The 21,356-nt window shown below is 37.6% G+C and overlaps 3 protein-coding genes across 3 annotated transcripts; 1 reads left to right on the top strand and 2 right to left on the bottom strand.

Moving 5' to 3' along the window:
• The first annotated feature begins 4,929 nt into the window (after positions 1 to 4,929).
• LOC113313036 (glutamic acid-rich protein-like) lies at positions 4,930 to 9,247 on the top strand. Its single transcript, XM_026561762.1, has 6 exons — positions 4,930 to 4,990; positions 5,585 to 5,677; positions 6,904 to 7,493; positions 7,834 to 7,962; positions 8,213 to 8,658; positions 9,025 to 9,247. The coding sequence occupies exons 1-6, from the start codon at positions 4,930 to 4,932 to the stop codon at positions 9,245 to 9,247; spliced, it is 1,542 nt and encodes a 513-aa protein (XP_026417547.1).
• A 2,414-nt stretch (positions 9,248 to 11,661) lies between these two features.
• Positions 11,662 to 12,066, bottom strand: LOC113313035. Its single transcript, XM_026561761.1, has one exon. The coding sequence runs from the start codon at positions 12,064 to 12,066 to the stop codon at positions 11,662 to 11,664; it is 405 nt and encodes a 134-aa protein (XP_026417546.1).
• Positions 12,067 to 16,739: 4,673 nt separating this feature from the next.
• LOC113307646 (mitochondrial succinate-fumarate transporter 1-like) lies at positions 16,740 to 20,613 on the bottom strand. Its single transcript, XM_026556096.1, has 2 exons — positions 20,061 to 20,613; positions 16,740 to 17,577 (listed from the first exon to the last, which is right to left on the bottom strand). Exons 1-2 carry the CDS (start codon positions 20,466 to 20,468, stop codon positions 17,056 to 17,058), a joined length of 930 nt encoding a protein of 309 aa, XP_026411881.1. The 5' UTR covers positions 20,469 to 20,613; the 3' UTR covers positions 16,740 to 17,055.
• Between the last annotated feature and the right edge of the window lie 743 nt (positions 20,614 to 21,356).

Below are 21,356 nucleotides of genomic sequence, written 5' to 3'. Positions count from 1 at the left end.
ATTAGTAGTCATAACTTCAGATCTTTCTTTACACATGTGTAGATACACTTTACACTCTTATCACATGTCCTTATTTGTTATCAATGCTAGGATTGTGCCTTCGATAGCTAGATTGACATCTCCATTTTGCTGTGAGCTTAACTGTTTTGCACATGTCACATTTGATGGAATCTGAGCTTATATTTTGTCCTTAGGTTTTGTAGGCACACCTCTGGTAAACCTTCACGAGACTTCAACTCGTCCACTAGGGACACTTAGTGGTTTAAAAGGCTTAGTGCATACGCTAAATGCATTCGAGAGACCAGCGACAGTGGTATAGTTAGGATTTCCTTAGTTTTGTTTTACTTGAGGACAAGTAAAATTCAGGTTTGGGGGTATTTGATGAGTGCCAAATATTGTATATATTTATCCCTTTTTGTTGGCATTTTAACTCATCTTTTATGCATTAATTCTACATTTTATCCCATATTCTGTATTTTCATTGTTTTCAAGAATAAATATTTTTATTAATTAATTTTGCATTTTTAGGTAATAAATAAAGTTCGGATGAGTCGCGGAGCGAAAAGAGCAGAAAAGTAGTGAAAAGCCGGGAGAAATTACGCAAGGAAGCCGCAAAGAATGGTGCGCACAACCTCATTTTCTACACACAAAAGCGCCTCCTTTCTCAGCCATCAGATCAGTTCTCAGGAGCATCCGACGGTCGCTCCTTCATAGAGCATCAAAATCTGAAGTCTCTGCCAAGCACCACAGCGCTGAAATTTCAAGCCTTCAGATTAGATGGTAGTTGAATCCAACGGTCGCTCTCTTGCTGTTCATCAACGTTTGATATCTCCGCCTTACACTACAACACCTAACCCCATCTAAAGCCGTTAACTTCGTTGTATCAAAAAATCTGACGGTCGCTACAAGCTTCACTTCACATCACCGTCCGATCTACCTACCAGCTTCGCATCCAGTGACTCAGCGTCGCAGAACATCAAACTCGATACGCCCGCCTCACACCCTAGCAACCGAACCTATACCAGCTAACCAAACACACCCCCTACCCCAAACTCAGTCGACCTCTCCTCCATCATCTCCACAGCAGAGAACCACCGTACACCACCATCTTCTCCACCTCTGCCACCAACTCACTGCCACCACCACACCTCCACCATCATCACCCTATCACCCAACAACCAAAACCCATCTCCCCCCTAGCCCTCTAGTTCCCTATTTCCTCATTTTTTTCACGCTTCTCTGCCTGAAACCCTAGGCGTGAAAAAATTGATGAATTAGGTAACCTAGAGTTGCAATTGGCGCATGAGAAGAGGTCAGGGAGCAATTACAAAGCATGGGTCGACGATTTCAAGGATCAATTTCAAATAAATTAGGTAAACCTAATTCAACTGATTTTTGGGGAAGAACCCTAATTTAGGTATTTAGGGAAATTGTGTTTGTGAGCTATAAATAGAGAATGGGTGTAGTGTGAGAAACTTTATGTTTGGAGTAGCCAACATCCAGGACTTTCATGTCCTGTTAATTTTCAGTTTCAGCTCAGTTCATGTTTCAGTTCAATTTCAGTTAAATGTGTATGTTTTAATTTCTTGCTTTGTCACTGTTAAATGTGCTTATGTTATGTTCTGTTAATGTTATGTGCTTGTTTAATTTCATGTTTGATTTCCAATTCATTCCTGTTACATTTGTCCTGTTAACATGTGTTGTTGCTCACTGCCATGTAATGTTTGTGTAATGTTGTGTTTAATTTGCTGTCACAATTGATGGAATGCTAGGCTAGGTATCTGTGATGCTTTGAACTAATTGTGCAATGGAAGAAATCAGTGCTCATAGCAAGCTGATTTTCTTGCCATTCCTTGTGTATGCTTAGGTTGCAGTGTTGATTGAGCTTTGGGAGAAACTAGTGCTCATAGCAAGCTAGTTCTCTTCCCATTCTTTTAGTATACCTCCTGAATGCCTTAGTCTAGCCTTGTTTCATTTCAGTTTCTTTATCACCCCTGCCCTTGGCTTAGGCCTTGGTTCATCCTGCACTGTTTTATGCTTGTAGTTGCTTTGTTCTTTGTTTCTGTCACTGTTTTACTTCCATGTTTATTTGCTGATCTACTTCTATTGCTGCTACTTCTTTTGGCTTGCTGCAACTCTGTTGCATTTCTCTTATTCCACTGCCTCTGCCTTGTTATTCTTGCTGCATTCTATTGCTTGTGCAGTCATCTTGTACATTCTGTTGCAGCTGCTGTTGCTGTTGCTTGTGCCCTGCAGCTGCTGTGCAGCACTTGTGCTGCTGCTGCATTGCTTTTCTCCTGCTGTGCATTTTCTTCTTTGCCTTGTCTGCTGCAGCTCCACTGCTGCTGCATTGCTCTCTTCCTCTGCCAAGGCTGCTGCCAAGCTGTTGTTGCTGTTGTTGCTGCCAAGCCTGCTGCCAAGCTGCTGCCACTTCTTCTCCTGCAGCTGCTGTGCAGACTTGCTACTCCTGCAGCCAAGCAAAGGCCACTCAAACTGAAGCCCAATTCAGTCAACTGTGGGCTTAACCAAAGCCCAGTTGTTTAAGACCAAAGCCCAAATTCATTAAGGCCCAATCCAATTCAGGCTTAAACAAAAGCCTAAGTTTAAGGCCAAAGCCCATTTGCACTTCAAAGACCAACTGAGCCCAAGCTCAGTTCATTTTATTGTGAACAAACCCATTAGTACTCAAAGCCCAATTTAAGCCAAAAGGCTTCATAGCCCAATAGCAATTTAGGAACCCAATTAGCTAAACACTCCAAAACACACCCGATCTCTGTGGATCGACCCGTACTTGCACGAGCTACAACCGACGACCGTGCACTTGCGGTATTACTGTAGGCCCCCGTTTTATTACGCTTAATTCTATACACCTTCCGGGCCTGCCACTATTGGATGCGCAAAGAATGGTGTATACAACGGAAAGTCTATACATCTTCAAAGAATACACAAGACAATGAAACAACTACTCTCTACTGGTATCATCTCTGTAGACTTTGTGCGGTCTAAAGAGAATATTGCAGATCCTTTGACGAAAGGGTTATCTAGAGAGGTAGTTAGATCCACATCGAAGGGGATGGGACTCAAGCTCATATAATAAATCGCCTTTGAAGGACACTCAACCTTGTGAATGGAGCTCCAAGATCAAGGTTCAATGAGACAACTAATTTTGTTGGTGATGTCGAGAGAGCACTATCTTAGCCCCTCCCTATGATGTAACCGTATAATAGTGCTGCCTGCATGAGTTAGGATGATCTGTCAAGATCTTAATGAGTTTCATGGCTTTGCTTAAAGCGGGGTGTGGCAGGACACTCTTAATGGACTCACCTATGTGGATGTTGGAAGTGGGGCCGCTTCCTATGAGAATTTGAGATTTTTTCTCTAGAGACATTCATTAAGTCCGGGATTTAGCCCACGGCCAAAACGGGCACAACGACAAGAGCTTGGCAGCTTTTTCTTGGAGACATCAAAGTGTGGTTGTTATTTATGAATTGCATTCATTGTTGACGGTTCAAGACATTGTGTTCACCGTAACAAAAAGCAGTTCCGGTAACTTCTCACTAAGTTAAGGTTCAATCTCTGGGACACCTTAGCCTAATATTGATGTATTCTGTTTTCTCGTATTTCGTCGATATGTTTTGTCATTTATGTGGGGGATTGTTAGAAAAAAAAACTGTTTTTACTATGATTTGATCCCTAGACCTATTGCCCACTAGTTATTTTTTCATTTTTAATAGATAAAACAATAGTCCCACATAGACTAAAATCTAAAGAGTTTTAGACTTAAATACCATAGAATTGGCTAAAAGGGCATGGCCTTGGGTCAACACACTTTTGTGTGAGGGAGAAGACCTAGACTAGGGCAAGGTTGCCTTTCCCGTACATGCGGTGCTTCGCACCGAAGCACGCACGCTGCCGTCGTCCGTCCGGTCGGGTCCGGGTGTGGGTTCATTAAATCCTATCTTTTTGCTGAAACTTTTGGTACGTGTTTTCCACACATGTAAAAGAATCTTACTCCTTGTCTGTACGTGTTTGGCTTGGCTTCACATGCTTTTGACTGACTGACAAAAGCAAAAGCTGTTTACTGAACCTGTTTTCTGACAAAAGCACACACTGCTCTACGCCTGACAAAAACATTTCTTTATCTTGCACTGTTTTTTAACCAAACATTACCAGTATTTGTGTCATATACATGGGTTCTTTGCAGGGGTTTCCCTCTTGTTTATAACGACATAAACACTATATAAGAGAGTAGTTTTCAGCTTAGTTGTATACACACAGTAGAGAAGAAACCATTTTCTTCTTCTCTTGTTCTTCTCTGCTATTGTTTTAGTTTTCACTGTAACTATTTCAATTCTTCATACATCTCTGCCAAGCTCTTAGAGTACTTTCTTTGTATGCTACATTAAGGAATACTATCAGTAGCTGTATCCTGGAGGTGACTCGCCAACTGCTATAGCATCTCAGAGGAGTAGAAGGCGATATTTCCTTTAGGACAGCGTATCATATACGTGCCTCTACCGTTTTTCTGTGCATCTTCAGGAACATCAGTCAAGCGTAGGTTTGAGCTAAGTATTCTCTCCTCAATTATTACGATTCTTGTTACATATATTTCCAGAAACAACCTTGTGAGAGTTCAAATATTGCACTTAAGGGACCCAATGATTTTCCAAGGATAGATTCCACACAGGTAAGATCACGAAATCGAGCCCTTTTGCCTTATCTTGACTTTGGTACTTTGAAAACCATCGTTTAATGTTCATGTCAACCATATAGCTCCTAAGGCAAGACTGCTTCTTTGTACAGACTTGTTTACGATTATATTTCACAAATGTATTCTATCATTTACTTACTTAATAATTTCTACCACTAATTTGCAATCATGTACTGAGCTTCGTTTCAACTTATGGCCAGATAATCTTGTTTAATTGCATGTCAGTGCGAGATCCTCAGCTTCTTCTGCCTCGTCTAATTCGTGCTTGCGCTAATCATGGTAAGTTCTTAACATTGTATGCAGCTGTTATATAGGACAAAATGGGAGATTCAGTTGTTTTATACAATTGTACATGTGATATCCAGGAGTTCACTTCGAGAAGGCTTTATTTGTGCCAAACCAATCGGGATTTAAGGAGCCGCATAATTTGTTTGTGGCATGATAAAATATGGCAAGAAAACAAACTAAATTTAGGGAAAAATACAGTTCAGTCCAAAAACGCCTATAAAGGAACGGTTTAGTCCATCCCGATCCAACAAGATACAGATCAGTCCAGAAAATGTGTAATGACCCCCTTCTCCTTCGCACGCTTTTCACAATCCACACGTGGGGCGAATGAAAACTTCAAATGTAACTGACGCAGTGAATGTGGAGGCGACACGTTAATTCAAAATAATAAAAAACTGAAAACAAAAACTGAAGAAAAAATTCAAAACCGAATAAAAAATCACAAAACATTTTTAACCTAACTGAGAGATAGAACATAAAATCAAATCCCTAAAATCTTCATAATCAAAAACCTCCATAACTGCAGTACCAGTAACATCTATGATTATGTAACTTCAGTACCAGTAACATCAGTTTGATTAACAGAAATTGTTGTACCAGAAGTTGCTGTAGAAGAAAGTAGAAAATCACCAGCAACAAAGACTAAAGAAGCTTCAACATCTGTTAAAAGAGCCAAAGGTAACAATCTAACAACATGTTTTGTTGATTTTGAGAAAATTTTGGTGATACCTATTGTCGTTGTGTACAGATCTGTACACGAACATGCTGTAAGGATTGAAAGCATGTTTTGTTGATTTTGATAAGATTTTGGTGATACTATTATTGTTGTGTAAAAATCTTTACACAAGCATGCTGTTGCAGGGATTTAAAGCATGTACTGTTTGATTTTGAGAAGATTTTGGTGATACATGTTGTTGTGTAAAAATATTTACACCAGCATGTTGTTGCAGGGATTGAAAGCATGCACTGTTTGATTTTAAGAAGATTTTGGTGATACCTATTGTTGTTGTGTACAGATATGTACACCAGCATGTTTTGTTGATTTTGAGAAGATTTTGGTGATACCTATTGTTGTTGTGTACATATCTGTACACAAGCATGTTGTTGCAAGGATTAAAGAATGTAATGTTTAATTTTGAGAAGATTTTGGTGATACATGCTGTTGTTGTGTAAAAATCTGTACACCAACATGTTTTGTTGATTTAATTCCACATTTTACAGTTTTGCAGAGTATAACAAGATTAGTGGGGGTTTCAAACATAATGTTGAAAGGAAAAAAAGTTGTTTCAAAGACAAAAACAACACCAACATCGAAAGATTCAACATCAACTATAGAAGAAATTCAAAAATCAACATCACCAAGAACAAGATCAAAGTCAGCATTAAAAGATTCAATATCAATTTCCTCCCCAACTCCATCAGTTGCAGTACCAAGGACAAGATCGAAGAGAGATTTACAAGATTCAACATCAATTTCAGTACCAGGGACTTCAAAAACTTTACCACCTAAGAAGAAATCAAAGACTTCAAAACCTTCGAAGCCTTCAAAGACTTCAAAGCCTTCAACATCTGTTCAACAAAAAAAAGGTAACAATTCAAGTCCAGTTGTGTCAATTTTTGAGCAATTTTTGTGAGATTTCTTGTATATGTGTACATACTAGTACACCTCAATGATGTTGTGGTGTTTTATTTCACGCCATGTCTGATTTTGAGCAATTTTTATGAGATTTCTTGTATATGTGTACAAATCTGTACACCGCCATGTTGTTGCAGTGATTCATGGCATATTATGTGTAGTTTAAAGATGTTTTTGTAGAAGTGCACTGGTTTGTACACCAGTATTTTTGTATGAGTATCATGTGTTATGCTTCTCTTTTCTTACTCTCATTTGTCTATTTTCGTAGATACAAACAAACCTTATAGATCAGGTTTTCATGCAATCAATGAGTTTGTGAACAAGTACCTTGAGGAAGATGGAGAAGTAAGGAAAAAGGATTGTGAAAAATTCTGGTTCACATACTTTCAGTTAGAGAAGCAAAAGGAGAGCCCTTTTTGGCCTATATTAGATGTCTTTGTTTACAAGAAAGCTGAAAAGAAAGAGGAGGAAAAGTCAGAGAAGAAAAAGCAGAAGAAGAGAGATGTGTGGTTCAAGAATCCAGACTCAATCTTGAAGGTTGTGAACCAATTCCGCCATGATAATTCAGGGGAAAATGTTTTCGTTTTCAATACTGCCGAGGAGAAACAGTATGTGGAAGTAGAAAGTATGCCAGAAGACTTGGTTTTAATTTTTGGGTTACCTATGGTGGAATCAGAACCTGTAGAAGGAGAAAGTACCAAAACTCAAGCTGAGATGAGATATGGTTCACTGATAACCCGAATGAAACTGAAGGATCCAACTAAGTTGGGGAAACTAGATGTGGAGAATGAAATCTTGCGTATAATGAAGTTAAAACCAAAGTTGGATAGAGAGATTGAAAGAAATGCTGAGGACTTGGTAGTGTTGTTTGGGATGTACCTGTGCATCACTGTTTTTTTACCACAGCAAATGGGAGTGCACTTACCAAGAGTCATTTTGCTCACTACTTTGAATCATTGGATAGAATGAAGAAAACCAACTGGCTAGTTCATATACATAAATATCTAATGGATAGCATTAGGAAACATGTCATGTCACTACTTAAAGTAAATGGTTGTATGGTTTACCTGTTGGTGAGTTTACATGTGTACATTGTTTTACACCAGCTTTAAGTTGTACCAATTTACATGCTTCGCTTCATGCATATATTTGTTGGGTCCTATCACATTTCTGACTCTTTACCTGTTTGTCAATGCAGTACTGGTTTTCTGAACATAACAACAGCATGACGCCAAGCAATGAACAAGGTTTCTCTAGGTTTCTAAGGTGGGTAATAAGTGACATCAGCAATACAATCGAGAAAGCCATTAATGAATCTATGAAAAAGGTAACTCGATAACTTTCTTATGATAGTGATTTCTTCCTAGATGTGTACATTAATATACACCTTGATAAGGTGTACAGAATGGTGACAAAATTCAAAATTTTGTCATGTGTAAAACAATATACACCTGTAACACAGGTGTAAAAAGATGTACACTTGTTATCCATATTGATACTTTGGCATATTTTCAGATGCAACCAGAATGGGTAAAAATATGCAGTGATGAACAACAACAGATCTTGGATGAGTACAGAAAAATAGGCAACAAAATAGCACAGATGCACTGAAGAGAAAGCTGTACATAGCACTACAGCAAAGAGATGAAGCATTGGAAGAGCTTTCTGACTTGCAGGTTAAACATGAAAAGCTTGTTAGCTTCATTGAAGAAAAAATCAAAAAAATTCATGCAGCTGATCCGAGGAATGTGGAAAATGATAAGGATCTTGTTGATTTATTTGTTGACACCTTGCAAGAAATCATTTCATTTAACAAAGAATTAAAAAGAGAGGATGAACGTGATGATGATGACCAGGAGGAGGAGGAAGGTGAGAAAGGTAATGATGATGAGAAATGTGAGAAATGTGGTGATATACATGATGATAGTGATGATGATGATGAGGAGGAGGAGGGTGGTGATGAGGAGGATAGAACTGAATCCGAAAAGAACAAAGTTCCATCCGAAACTCCTAAAAAGCCAAGGTATAATATCACTTTTATCAAATATTCAAGTCATTTATTTTTATATTCTTTATGTGTGTACATAGTTGTACACCAGTATGCTAAAAACTCATAACTTTTCTCAAAACTTGCATCTTTTAGCTCTCCTTCATCAAAGCCCAATGAGGGAAATGAAAAAAAAGTATATGGAGGATGGAAGTGAATATGACAAAGAAGTTGAGTCTGAAACTGCTAACAAGCCTAGGTATAAAGAAATTGATCTCAACTCAAAATTCATTTCATTTTATGTATATGTGTACTAAGATGTACACCTTAGTGATTTCTTGTGTGTGTGTGTACAATAGTGTACAACTTTGTACAACCTAACAAAAATGAATTTTTTTACAGCACTTCTATGCCACAGAAAAATGAAGATCAACAAGACCAGATGGACCTTGATAACCAGGATGTCAGAAATACCACTCAAACATATGAAATTGATGAAGCTGCGATAATTGCATCTCAAGCCATATCTCAGCTGGACCCTAAATGCATGTTGCCGGTTGAAGAAGATGTGTTTTTTCTCACACAAGGAGAAGAAACAGAGAATGGGACTTATACATCAATTTAGGACCTTCTAGATAACTTGTCTGAAACTGTGTTCATAAAGCTTGAGAAAGGTTGTTACAGAATGGCACCATCTGAAGTGAAGGTAAAGATGGCAACCCTGATCCACGATTGTCCAAGCTTTTCAATGTTGAGCCAAGAAGATCCAATAGAAAAGTCATCGCACAAATCATTATCCAATGAAGATGTACAAGAAATGATCGTTGCTGAAGCTGTGCAGTTCATCCAACAACATAAAGATGAATTTTTTAGCAATCAAGAAGTACAGGAGCAGAAGACACCACCAGCAAAGGTAAGAGCAGGGAAGATGAATGAAGCAGAGATGTTGAGGACAAAAGCAGCTGGCAAGTTGTCCAAAACACCACCAAAGAGAGTTGCAAAGAAAAAACTAGATCCTGATTTCACCGCCGAGGGTAAAACCAGACAAGTTAGGATGAAAGTGGATCAAAAAGGAAAGGGGATCCAAAAATAGGAAGAAGAACCAGGTTATCCTGCACCACTAAAGAGAAAGGAAAATCAGTACCATCCTCGTCTCCCACTGCCAGATATTCGCCAATCACCACTATACCATGCCATAGAACCAGGACAAGACAAAAAAAGGGTATAGAAATTCTTCAACTACGCAAGCCTGACGTAAGTTCACAAACAGCATCTTGCACTATAAGAATGATTGAATCTTATTGAAAAAAAGGTAAGTGCACCACTATGTACACCATGTTAACATTTCCTTTATGATTCTGCAGCTCTGTAGCTTGGGAACTAACAAAACTCGAAGATCCAACAGTCAGGGAACAAATTCTGATTGTGGGAAAAGTACTTCGTGAACTGATGTTCAACAAATATTTGGACCAAGAGGTACTGCAGTTCTATGTCCATCAACGTTGCAGAGAAATTAAAAGAGATAGCTTTCTTCATCCAGGTGATCAAAAGTACATGAGATGTGAAATAATGAGTCCTACAACATGTGTAAGTTTCTCAACCCATAGTTGAACACCTAATTGACATGGAGTGTTCTATGTGTTTGTAGATTTCTTTAGGTGTGGACATAGATGTACATCCATGCTTGATTTTTATATTTTATTTAGGTGTGTAGATAGTTATACACCTGTATTATACGTCATGGATACATCTGTTTGATATGTAATAGTGTACATGCTTGTTAGTTTTCTGGTCTGATTTAGGTGTACCTAATTCATTTTATTTTCCAACAAATTATTGACTGCAGTACTATGTGAAGAACAATATCATGAGCATTGTACAAAACCTTGTGGTTGATTTCATACGGTACATGCCTGACAACCTGGAAGTTCTTTTAATCCCCGTTAATCACTCTACAATACAACTGGCAGTAGGAGTTCACTGGTCATTTTTGAAGTTTGATTTCAGAGCTGAAGAGTGGAAGTGGTACAACTCCTTGCACTCAAATGAGGACTATAAAGATGATGCACAACAACTGGCAAATGTGGTACAACTGGAACTCAATAATAAGAGAGCACTAAAGGGTGACACACCTATAGAACCGCACGAAATAAACATCATGCAATACCCTTCACAAGGAATAAATCCAGACTGCCTCCTGTACACTTGTTACTTTATGAAACGAAGTATGAAGAAGATAAAGAGTATCGAAAGAGATCAGAAGAGGGACGAAGACATTTGTCAGCAAATGAGATCAAAATTGGTGGCAAAGATGCTGAAAAAATTTGGTTTTTATGAAAAGGTGTGGGATGTAGCAAAGGATGAAGAGTACAAGCAGTTGCGCCTGAGTATGGAAAAGAATCCGTTGAGGAGGAAGAAGAGTTTTTAAGTTTCATTATACAAGATTAACTTTCTGAATTGTTTCTAACGTTTTTTATGTCCAGATAATCAATCTTTTTATCAGTACACTTTTCAAAGTATACTATAAAGACCTTGAATTAATCTTTTATTAGTTACGATATGCATGTGTTGAAAGTATACTTGTGTCAATACTAAGGTGTATATTACAGGTTAGTAAAAAAATTAAGGTGTACATGATTGTGCACATTTACTGACACAGCAGAGATTTATAATGGTACTGTAAGGTGTACATAATGGTACACATATACCTGCAGAACTGAAAACATAGAACTGAAACACTAAACATAGAATTGAACATGCATTAGTAGCAACATAAAAAAAGTAGCAATTATACAGAAGTGAAAAACATGGAATATCATTAAAAAAATAGAGTAGTAGCATCTGTTGTATGTAAAGGTGTACATAATGGTACACTTGTAAAAAAGACAGGTAAGGAAACGGAAGTGCACATGAAGGTGTACATAATGGTACACAGCTACTGAAACTAATTATCCACGCCTAGAAAAATGAAAAGACATTACCAAAAGTAAAAATCAAAAACATAGAATCTTTTTAACAAATTAAACATAGTAAAAAGCATCAAAGCATGGGGCATGAAGCTCTGTTGTGGTGACCAAGGGTGAAGCACTTTGTGCACATCATAGGTCTCTTTTGCTTCTCCCAAGCATTCTTGAAACGCTGTGCTTTCCGTCTACCAGGTGGAGGAACAGGAATAAGAACAATAATCCTATCACTGGGATCATAAGCCTGTGGCTTATCATAATTGGGGATTGGCAAGATGATCTCCTGGTATGTCTTGTTGTACCTTTCAGTGGTGAAGTATGGCTCAACAAATGAATAGATATCCTCCCTCGTAGCTTGAATTGCACTACAAGCATGTGCGCAAGGAAAACCATTAACTCGCCACTTGTGACATGTACAAGTTTTCTGCAATAGATCTACAGAATGAGTCCGGGGTGATGCGACTTCATACAATCTTTCCATGGACTCAGTAACAGTCCAAGTACGACCAATGTCGATGTTTTCCTTTTGTAAAGCCTCAAATGTGGGAGTGAGCCTGGTGTTGAAAGTTTCTAGACCTTTTACCCTTCTCATAGAATTCAATTTCATAACCTTCAAACTGACATAGTAAAAACACAAAACATAAAATCAAAACATGATCTACAAGGAATACAGATAAACCATGTGTACAACAATGTACACATTAAGGAAATCCATGTGTACAACAATGTACACACAGTTGCAGAATCATAGATAAAACATGTGTAAGAGTATCTACAGATCAAGCAAATACATGTGTGCGATAATGTAGACAGATAAACATGTGTAGAAGGGAAGATGTACACATCAAAGAAAAATTAATGAATGGAAGACTAAACATAAAACTAACCGTATCGCATCAAGAAGAGCAAAAGCAGGCAGCTTTTTGAAATCAAGAATCCAGTTGTTGAACGACTCGGAAAGAGTTGGAGAGTGAGCACTATATCTGCATATAGGGAAAAATGCATTTGCCCATTTCTCCTTTGGAATAGTCCTGATATAATTAGCAACATGTCCACATCCAATTGCATGCATGGCCCTCAAAACTTCTTCAAAGTTAGCTGATGTGTAAGAGTAAGCAGCTTTGTAAAACAAATCAATAACAACCTTTGAATTTGCATCACCCGATCCACTGGGGAGATTGCACTTGATGTGTTAAAAGCAATAGCTGTGAAATGAATTAGGAAACATTCTTGGAATGCCCTGCAAAAGTCCTTCATGACGATCACTAAGGAAAACCATCTGACGACCATCGACAACTTGTTTAAGATTCTCCAGAAACCAAAACCCTTTGTCTTTGTTTTCAGAAGAAACAAGAGAAAAAGCAAAGGGATAAAAACCATTGTCTCCATTAACACATGTTGCAGCCATCAAAGTACCCCTAAATCTACCAGTAAGAAAAGTAGCGTCCAAGTAAATCATGGGCCTGAGATACCTATAGCTATGCTTGCAAGCACCGAAACAAATGAATATCCTCTGAAATATGCTGGTTCCATCCTCAACTTCAAACTTCACATAGCTATCAGGATTATTTTCTTCAATTGCTTTGACATACCAACTTAAATCACTATACGACTTCTCATCATCACCAAACTGTTCTTCAAATACAGCTTCTTTCCCTCTACGGGCATGATGATACTTAATATTGGACCCATAAGTCTTCTTAAAAAGTGACATGATCTGTCTGGGTTTTAGACTAGGATCACCCTGTATATTTTCAGCGATCAGATGCTTGACTAACTTGGTTGTCACCGTAGGACTCTTCAACCTCAAACCAACACCACAACTACAAAAAAAAACTAGAATAAGTAATGTGCACCATAATCTACACCTAATAAGATCTCAAAACCAACATCACATATGCAAAAAGAAAACACATAACAATTAAGAATATGTAATTTACACCAAGAATATGTAATCTGCAAAATGTGCCACTTAAAAAGCCAACAACAAGAAATGTGTACCACAATGTACACCTAAAACAAGTCTACATATAAAAGCCTAAAAACATGAATCCGTATTGTGGAATAATATGATCAACACTAACATGTGAATAACATTAGAATCTTTCAGCACGAACCGAGAAATGTCACCATTGACAGGCCCAAAGTGAATCCTCCAACCACAATCATTTTCTGCGCACTTTGCAGTAAAACGAGTCTTGTCATTTTTAAGAATAATAATCTTGTGACCAGTAGCCATCTTGTACTTATCAACCGCAATTCTAACAGCTTTAACACCACCCATAAATTCTCTGCCAACTTTGTCAAAAACATAAATCCATTCATTGCAAATCGTAGGCTTGGCCTGGTCTGCATCATGATCTACCACCCTTACCATCTTAGGACTATCAGTTACACAAGAATTTGAAGTAATAGAAATAGAACTAGTACTACAACGAGAATTAGAACGAGAAGTATGATTCCAAATCACGTCAACATTCAAATAGAAATCTTCATTCTTAATAAGAATAACAAGAGCAATCAAACCTTGCACTTGTATATCACCTTGTACAAAAACTAATTGATGAGTATCCAAATAGATGAAACGTATACTCACAGGAGACAAAGACCTCCAATGCTTGCATGCAAAATGCTTCAATTCATCAACAGTTGTCAAACTATTAACAGGAAAAGCAGCAGAATGCTCACCATGACACAAAACAGCATGGATAACCTTCTCAGACATATTTGATACCCCTACATATTACAAAACAAACGATAATAAACATTTGAAGCTTCAAATCACAATTTCAGATTTGAATAACGTAAAACTTAAACAGTGTACAGGAAAGTACACATTTAATAGAATCCAGAAAATCAAATAACAGTAAAACTAAATCAAATACTCCATCGATTAAGCTTAAGAATCTTACTTGAACAACATAATTGAATAAATCATAAGCTTACGATCTAATATTAGTTCGATTTCATAACATGCATCATAAAACTAAAAATCATCATCAAAAAACAGTAATCAAAATCAAAAGCTAATAACAAAAATAAAATCAAGAACATACAAATAATAAGGTGTAACAGATCGAATTCATATCATCAACTCATAAAATCACCTCACAAAATCAAAAAAACTAAATATCAAAAAAGAAATTCAACAATGAAGCAAAAAGAAAACTAACCTGAAGTTGAATTCTGCTGCAGAAACGATCAAATCCAACTAAACATCTAAGAATCTGTTAAATCACCTTTGAAATTTATATCAAGATCGATCTGTAACTATGTTGAAGAATTTGTCCTGAATTCAAAATTTGACATAAAAATATATCAATTTCAAAACAATTCACCAGTAAGCTGAAATTGAATTATGTGGAAGAAACGATGAATTATGCCAAATTCTCTCTGAAACTGTTAAATCGCCTCCAAAATTCTTCTCAGACAAGATTCCTATCTTGAGTTCAAGTTTGAGATCCTAAACTTTCGATTTCAAATCCAAAACTGCGCATATATATGAAATCGACTCAAGGTTAGTTACGGAATATAGACAGTCCAGAAAATCGGGATCGTGGATGGGTTTTGGACTAACTCGTCCATGTTTGGATTAAACTGTTGCAAGCGGGGTTTATTTGGACTAGAGAGTACTAGGCCTGAGATGAGTGGACTAAAGCGTCCCAAATCCAGTAACTTTGGGACTAAACGTCAATTCTTACCTAAATTTAAGGTGTTATTGGTAGTAACTGATCATGCAAGTGGAACTACTAAACTAGTCAACAACTAACAATCTTTGAAGATATTATCGCTTTTTTTTTCGTATGTCCAACCAAGCATCTAGACGGTATTACGGAGTATGGGTAGCTGTATGTGTCTAAACTAAGCTAAACTGCAAGGTTTTTAGACAAGTAGTCTGCTTCACGTCAACCAACTTCACAACCCATCTTGGCGGGATTAGAGCTAGATGCTTACTAACTAGCTAGATCAGGAAAGTTTTCAATGGCAAATTTGGTCGGAAACCGTCTTACGAACTGCTTGTCACTGTATGCACGACTCCGATGGCAATTATGGTCGGAAACTGTCTACAACCTCCTTATATGCATGACTCAAATTTACCAATCAAATGTCATCTGGATGTAATTGTTTGAAAAGTTTGCCAGGCTTGCACCTTTTTGTTTGGATCTGACTTGCAATCTTAATCTGACTCGGCTCGAGTTTGATGTTAAATCACTTGTTTTTTCATTTTTCTGATTTCTGACTCGGAGCTACTGATTCAGGTACCGTTTGGCACAAATCTCACTAGGTTCAAAATTTTTTTTATAATTTTACTGCTTTATAATGTTTGAGTAAGATCTAATGAGTCAGATTCAGACGTAATGAGTAAGATCCAGATGGATCGGTTGAGTTAGAGAACAACTAAGAAAGAACTTCTAGGCAATGAAGGTAATTTTGATCTACAGAGGACGTGCTTTTTCAGTAAGAGCACATTGCTCGAATTCAGCCAAATCCCATGCAGTGGAATGACATAAAATAAGTTTTTGAACCGAGTTGTAAACGTGATAACAATATGTATATTATTACAATAATATCTACACAGACATGAAGTTGATACGATGATATGGGTGGAACAAGTCTTTTGGAATGATATGATCTCACTTACAAAGAAAGAGGCAGAAAGAGCTGCAGATCATATATATAAATAGTTTGTTTGGTCGGTGGAGCGGTGCAATTGGTCTATTAGGATACACTAGCAACAAAAAGATTTGATTCCTGAGAAATTGGATGGTATGCATGAATTATGTTATTGGAGGATGCAAAGACAACTGCATTATCCCCAGAAGTACAATTGACAGAAACGAAAACTGACTGTAGCGGATCAGGAAAGAGCCAGTCACCAAGCAAAATGAAATTTTATAATCCTAAATGTTATATTAACAGATCAGCCAAGGGTTTAGGTAGCTGAGTGCCCTGTATATCCAGCATAGCAGTACTTCCTGTAAATGGAGATCTACTAGGAGAAGCATTTTCAAAAGACTCAATTTGCCATAAAAACTATAAAAGAAATTACAAACACTTGAAACTAAATTTCGTCGAAGAGAACTGTGCCAACTTATCAGCTAAATTCCAAACTCTCTGCTACCACAGTTAAGTCAGACTTGATGGTGCACTATATATATGAACATAAACAACTGTGTACCCTTTTGTTCTACGCAAACAAGAATTGGCATCAACATTTAGCCCTGCATTTCATTATACAAGCAAAGAATAGTTGGGGGATTCACAATATATGCAACCTAATATCTTCTAGATGGTTTCTTCCCTCGAGGTGGAATCCTGTCCTGGATTAATTTAGCTGAACGGAAAGCTAACAGAAGAGTTTAAAAGAAAAAACGTCCTATTTCGGAGATTGACAGTAAGTTGGGAGCCAGAAAAAAAAACACACAAGAAAAGCAGATGTGTTCTTGATGAGGACTTACAAGGGAGCATGCTAGTTGTATCTCTTCTCATAAAAGCCGGTCACTTGGTCAGCCACAGTCCACATGATGGCCTGACCAGGTGGAATCCTCATGAGCCGAGGCAGCAACCCTTTCCACAAAGCACGCAAACCTTCTTCTTGGAATATGGTTCTGATGGCGTGGACCATGCCAGTATACTTCACATCATTTGCAGAACGACTTTGAGCCATCAGCCTTGTTTTCACGACATCAAACGGTCCAGTGCATACAGGACCTACAGTTCCAGCTAAGAACCCTGATACCATGGACTGCCATGGCTGGATTACCTTCCCATCCCCTTCATGCTTTTTCCATAAAATCACATCTATAGTGTTCTTGGCTGTGAACATGGCTGCCTGGTTTGTTCCATTTCGCATAACAGTTGGTGCAGCCCCTGCCCAGAGCCCGAGGATGCCTTCTTGACGAACGATAGTGGTTGCACAGTGTACAGGTCCTTTGTACTTGAGGAGCTCAGGGCTTAGTCCTTTCTGCTGCTGCAATCTAATCTTCACCACCTGCAAGCAACGACTAAGCACTTATTTTTTGTATCTTTCATTTCAAAATCAAAGATGACAATGTAATCACTGGTTGTGAATGTCACGTGACTGGTATAAGAGAACATTACAGGAAGAGAGAGCACAATATACAACAACAATTAGCATAAGAATAGGTCACTAGTGTAGATAATGAGTGTAATTGAGGCTTATCCTGCCAATTTTACTGGACCCTATGAATGAGAATCAAGTACAGCACTACTATGATCTGCTAACAATATGGTATCGGTATCGTTATCATTAACTCGTATAACAAGAGCCTTGTATGTATACATACACATACCATGTCCTTTCTTTAATTTTTTTGGAAGGTCAGTAAAGTCTTCAATGATATGTTTAAACTCTAACACCAAGGGGGAATTGAACCCGGTTCTAAATTACAGAAACAACATTCTAGGCTAGCTCACATTTGCAATGAACTGAACAATCGTCATGACAAAAGATACACGAGCAATTGTCTGGTGGTAGTTGTTCAATTCATAGAAAACGAGCTAGAAACAATGATATTTCATCAAACCCTCATAAAATTTAGGACTTTATAGATACTGTTACATTGTAAATCCAATTCACAAGCAAGTTCATCATTTTCATGTCCAAACATAGACCCCATGGTGTTCACTGTCCACATTGAGACCTTTAATTGATTGTTCCACTTTTAGAGATTGATATCCTTGCCACTATCTAAGGCCATAAGGTTACAGTTGACTAAGGCCACTATCTAAGGCCATAAGGTTACAGTTGCCACTATCGATAGAGTTGACTAATCATCTCACAATCTCAAGAAATGAGGTTAGCAACATGCTAAACAAGTAACCACATCGTCTTAAGCAAACAAGACTCCAGCGCTTAACGCCAAAGTGGCTTGACGGTATTTTTCTACACCAAGCAGTAATATAGAACATCAAAGTCCACATATGAAAGCTGATACTGAAAGTGGCACCACCATAAAGGGTCTACAATTCAAAATCAAACAACAAAGAAAAACCCTAAAAAATATTTGAATACTAACCTCAAACAGTGTACCAGCAGCTATTAATGAAGGTGTTACCGACATCTGTGCTGATACAGTTGTTCTTCTAATTGTGACCATGAGTGCTTCCTCTATAAGGTTAGCATACTGCGCCATTTAAATAGCCAGAACTGCTCACATAGACCCATGTACTTAGTAAAACTACAACTTGCAGTCTACAAGAGTGCAAATTTATTAATTTTTTTCTGAAATGCAGCCAGACAGATAAATGACCCAGTAAGCTGTTGACCTGAAATCCAATGGAGCTCCCTGTACTGGGTTTTCACTGTAATAACTATATACTCATTAGCAGCAACTTAAGATTTACCTACCCATCATATCATTTATTTGATTGTCAATTATCTCTCTGTAGCATACATTGCTCTTAGATATGACAATTTGCCTCGACACTCTAAATGATATAAAATATCTGCGACATGTTTAGAGTATTTTTACTGAATAGTGAATAGTCTTTGCGAAGGTCTAGCTGAAACTTACCTCTGCCTTTTAAATACGTTTACCACTGAATTCAGCTAACGTCCATAGTGCTGGACCTGGTATCCTTTTTCGCATCTAGAATCTTCTAAAAAGATCTTTTAGAATCCTTAAACTTTGCAAATAGTCTATAACAAATCTGCTCATGAAGTGTAGTAGAATCTTAAACCTATTCCAATAATATCCTCAAAATTTTGCAATTACACTCTTTGGCCATGAGCAGCAGGTACCAATAGCTGTTTCAAGAGCTGTTACATAGAGTTAGCAACAACACGGCTGGAAGAAATTTCCATAGAGGGAGAAAAAGTTACAAGTTCCTCCTACAGCTAAACCTCCTGCACAGAAAATTGCTGCAAGTACTAGCTTGAGTTTCCCAAGGAAGAGCAACGCCAACAGTTGCCCAAGGAACAGCTGAAACAGTTGCAGCAGTCCAACAACCCGGACAGTTTCTTGAAACAGTTTTATAAACGTGTTTATCCCAAATACTTAGCTTTTGATCACTATCCCAATAGCTCTCGTTAAGCTCAATGTCATCAAAACCTAAGAGTGTGATTTGAAGTACTATTCACAAAAGCTACAATTTTTATCAATACAAAACAAGTGACCACATTGTGTTAAACAGACAAGACTCCAACTTTTTACGCCAAAGTGGATATTTTTCTACACCAAGCAGTAATATTGAATATCAAAGTCCACAAAACTAAGCTAATAGTGAAATAGGCACCACTAGAAAGTGTCTATAATTCAAAATCAAACAACAAAAAAGAAAACCTCAAAAATATTTGAATACCAACCTCAAACAGTGTAACATTTTTCATTCTAGAGAGAATTCTAACACAATGCAGGCTGAGAAGAACACAGTGAATTTTTACAAAATCAATCCAATTCACAACAAAGACACTAAAATTCAAAATCAAACAAGTAATTTAAAAGTACTAACCTCAAATGGTGTAACAATAACAAGAGCTTCAAGAACACCAGCACCAAACCCAGACATCAATCTCCCTTGATAACTAAGCTTCCCGGTATCTCTATCTTTGAATGCAGTTTGGAACATAGCATTAGAACCCATTCTAAGTGCATATTTGAGGGTTAAATGAGTAGCAAATGGTGTTAATCCTTTCCATAATGCTCTAACACCTTCTGTCTTTATAACAGTATTACCACAATGTGATATCCCTTTGTAAACACCACTTCTATCTAATTGCAATCTTGTTTTTATCACATCTATTGGTTGCAAACAACATGCTTCAACTATGCCTCCTACTGATCCTGATATTGCTTTCATGTATGGTGGGATTGGTTTCCTCATCATCTTCTTCTTCTGTTCATCTTCTTCTTCCCCCATTTTTCTTGGAACAACAAATCAGGGTTTTGCAGAAGACAAACAAAAAAGGAATTAGGGTTTTTAGATTGGTGATTTTTTTGCTAAGGAAATTGGCACTCCATTTTTTTCACTCTCAGATGAATGAATGAATGAATGGAATTTGTTGAAGGTATTATTATTATTATTATAAAGGATTTTATTTTTGTAACTAATTATAGAAAGGGACGATAGATTTAATAATAAAGTATTGTGTCCTTTTAAGTTCACCTAATTATTATTTAAACCAAGATTTTGCGGAAAGTACGAGATTTAGTTGCGTTTTTCGATTCAAGCACGACTCTCAATGAAATCTCTACCTAATTTGTCAATCAGGACGGACAAGCCGTACACAAATGAATCACGCTGTCAGTTTGCAACCTTGGCCCCTTTCCATGTCTAGTTCGCTGGCGTGGGTTTGGAATTTCAGTACAAACTATATTTGCGGGACGATGTTCATGTGCAACATTCAAGGACAGCCTGGACAGGCATCGTGGTAGTGCGTTACGCTTGGTTTAGCCATATTATACCGAAGGCCGACCACTTTAGGTCATCATCGCTCAGCTATAATGTGGCGAAATTTTCTTACCTTGGCTTAAGCTATAAAAATTAAGGTTTTGTCGATCAAAATCCTATCGAGATTCGGGTATACCCAATTTTAAAAAGACCCATTTGAAGGACTAGGGGTATTAAAATGAATAAAGTTACAAAAATACCCTTAGTCATCTTCATTTCATTCTGGTGAAGATTGAGGATTTTAACAAACCGCCACACTTCCAATTTCCGGTTTAAGAAAGTGCCATTGTTTTTTTCAAAATTTATAAAATGCCACTGTCGTTAACTTATCCGTCTGGACCCACATGTTTGGTCTTT

This window comes from Papaver somniferum, chromosome 9 (assembly GCF_003573695.1).
Source record: "Papaver somniferum cultivar HN1 chromosome 9, ASM357369v1, whole genome shotgun sequence".
NCBI lineage: Eukaryota > Viridiplantae > Streptophyta > Magnoliopsida > Ranunculales > Papaveraceae > Papaver > Papaver somniferum.
This window is presented reverse-complemented; position numbering and strand designations above follow the sequence as displayed.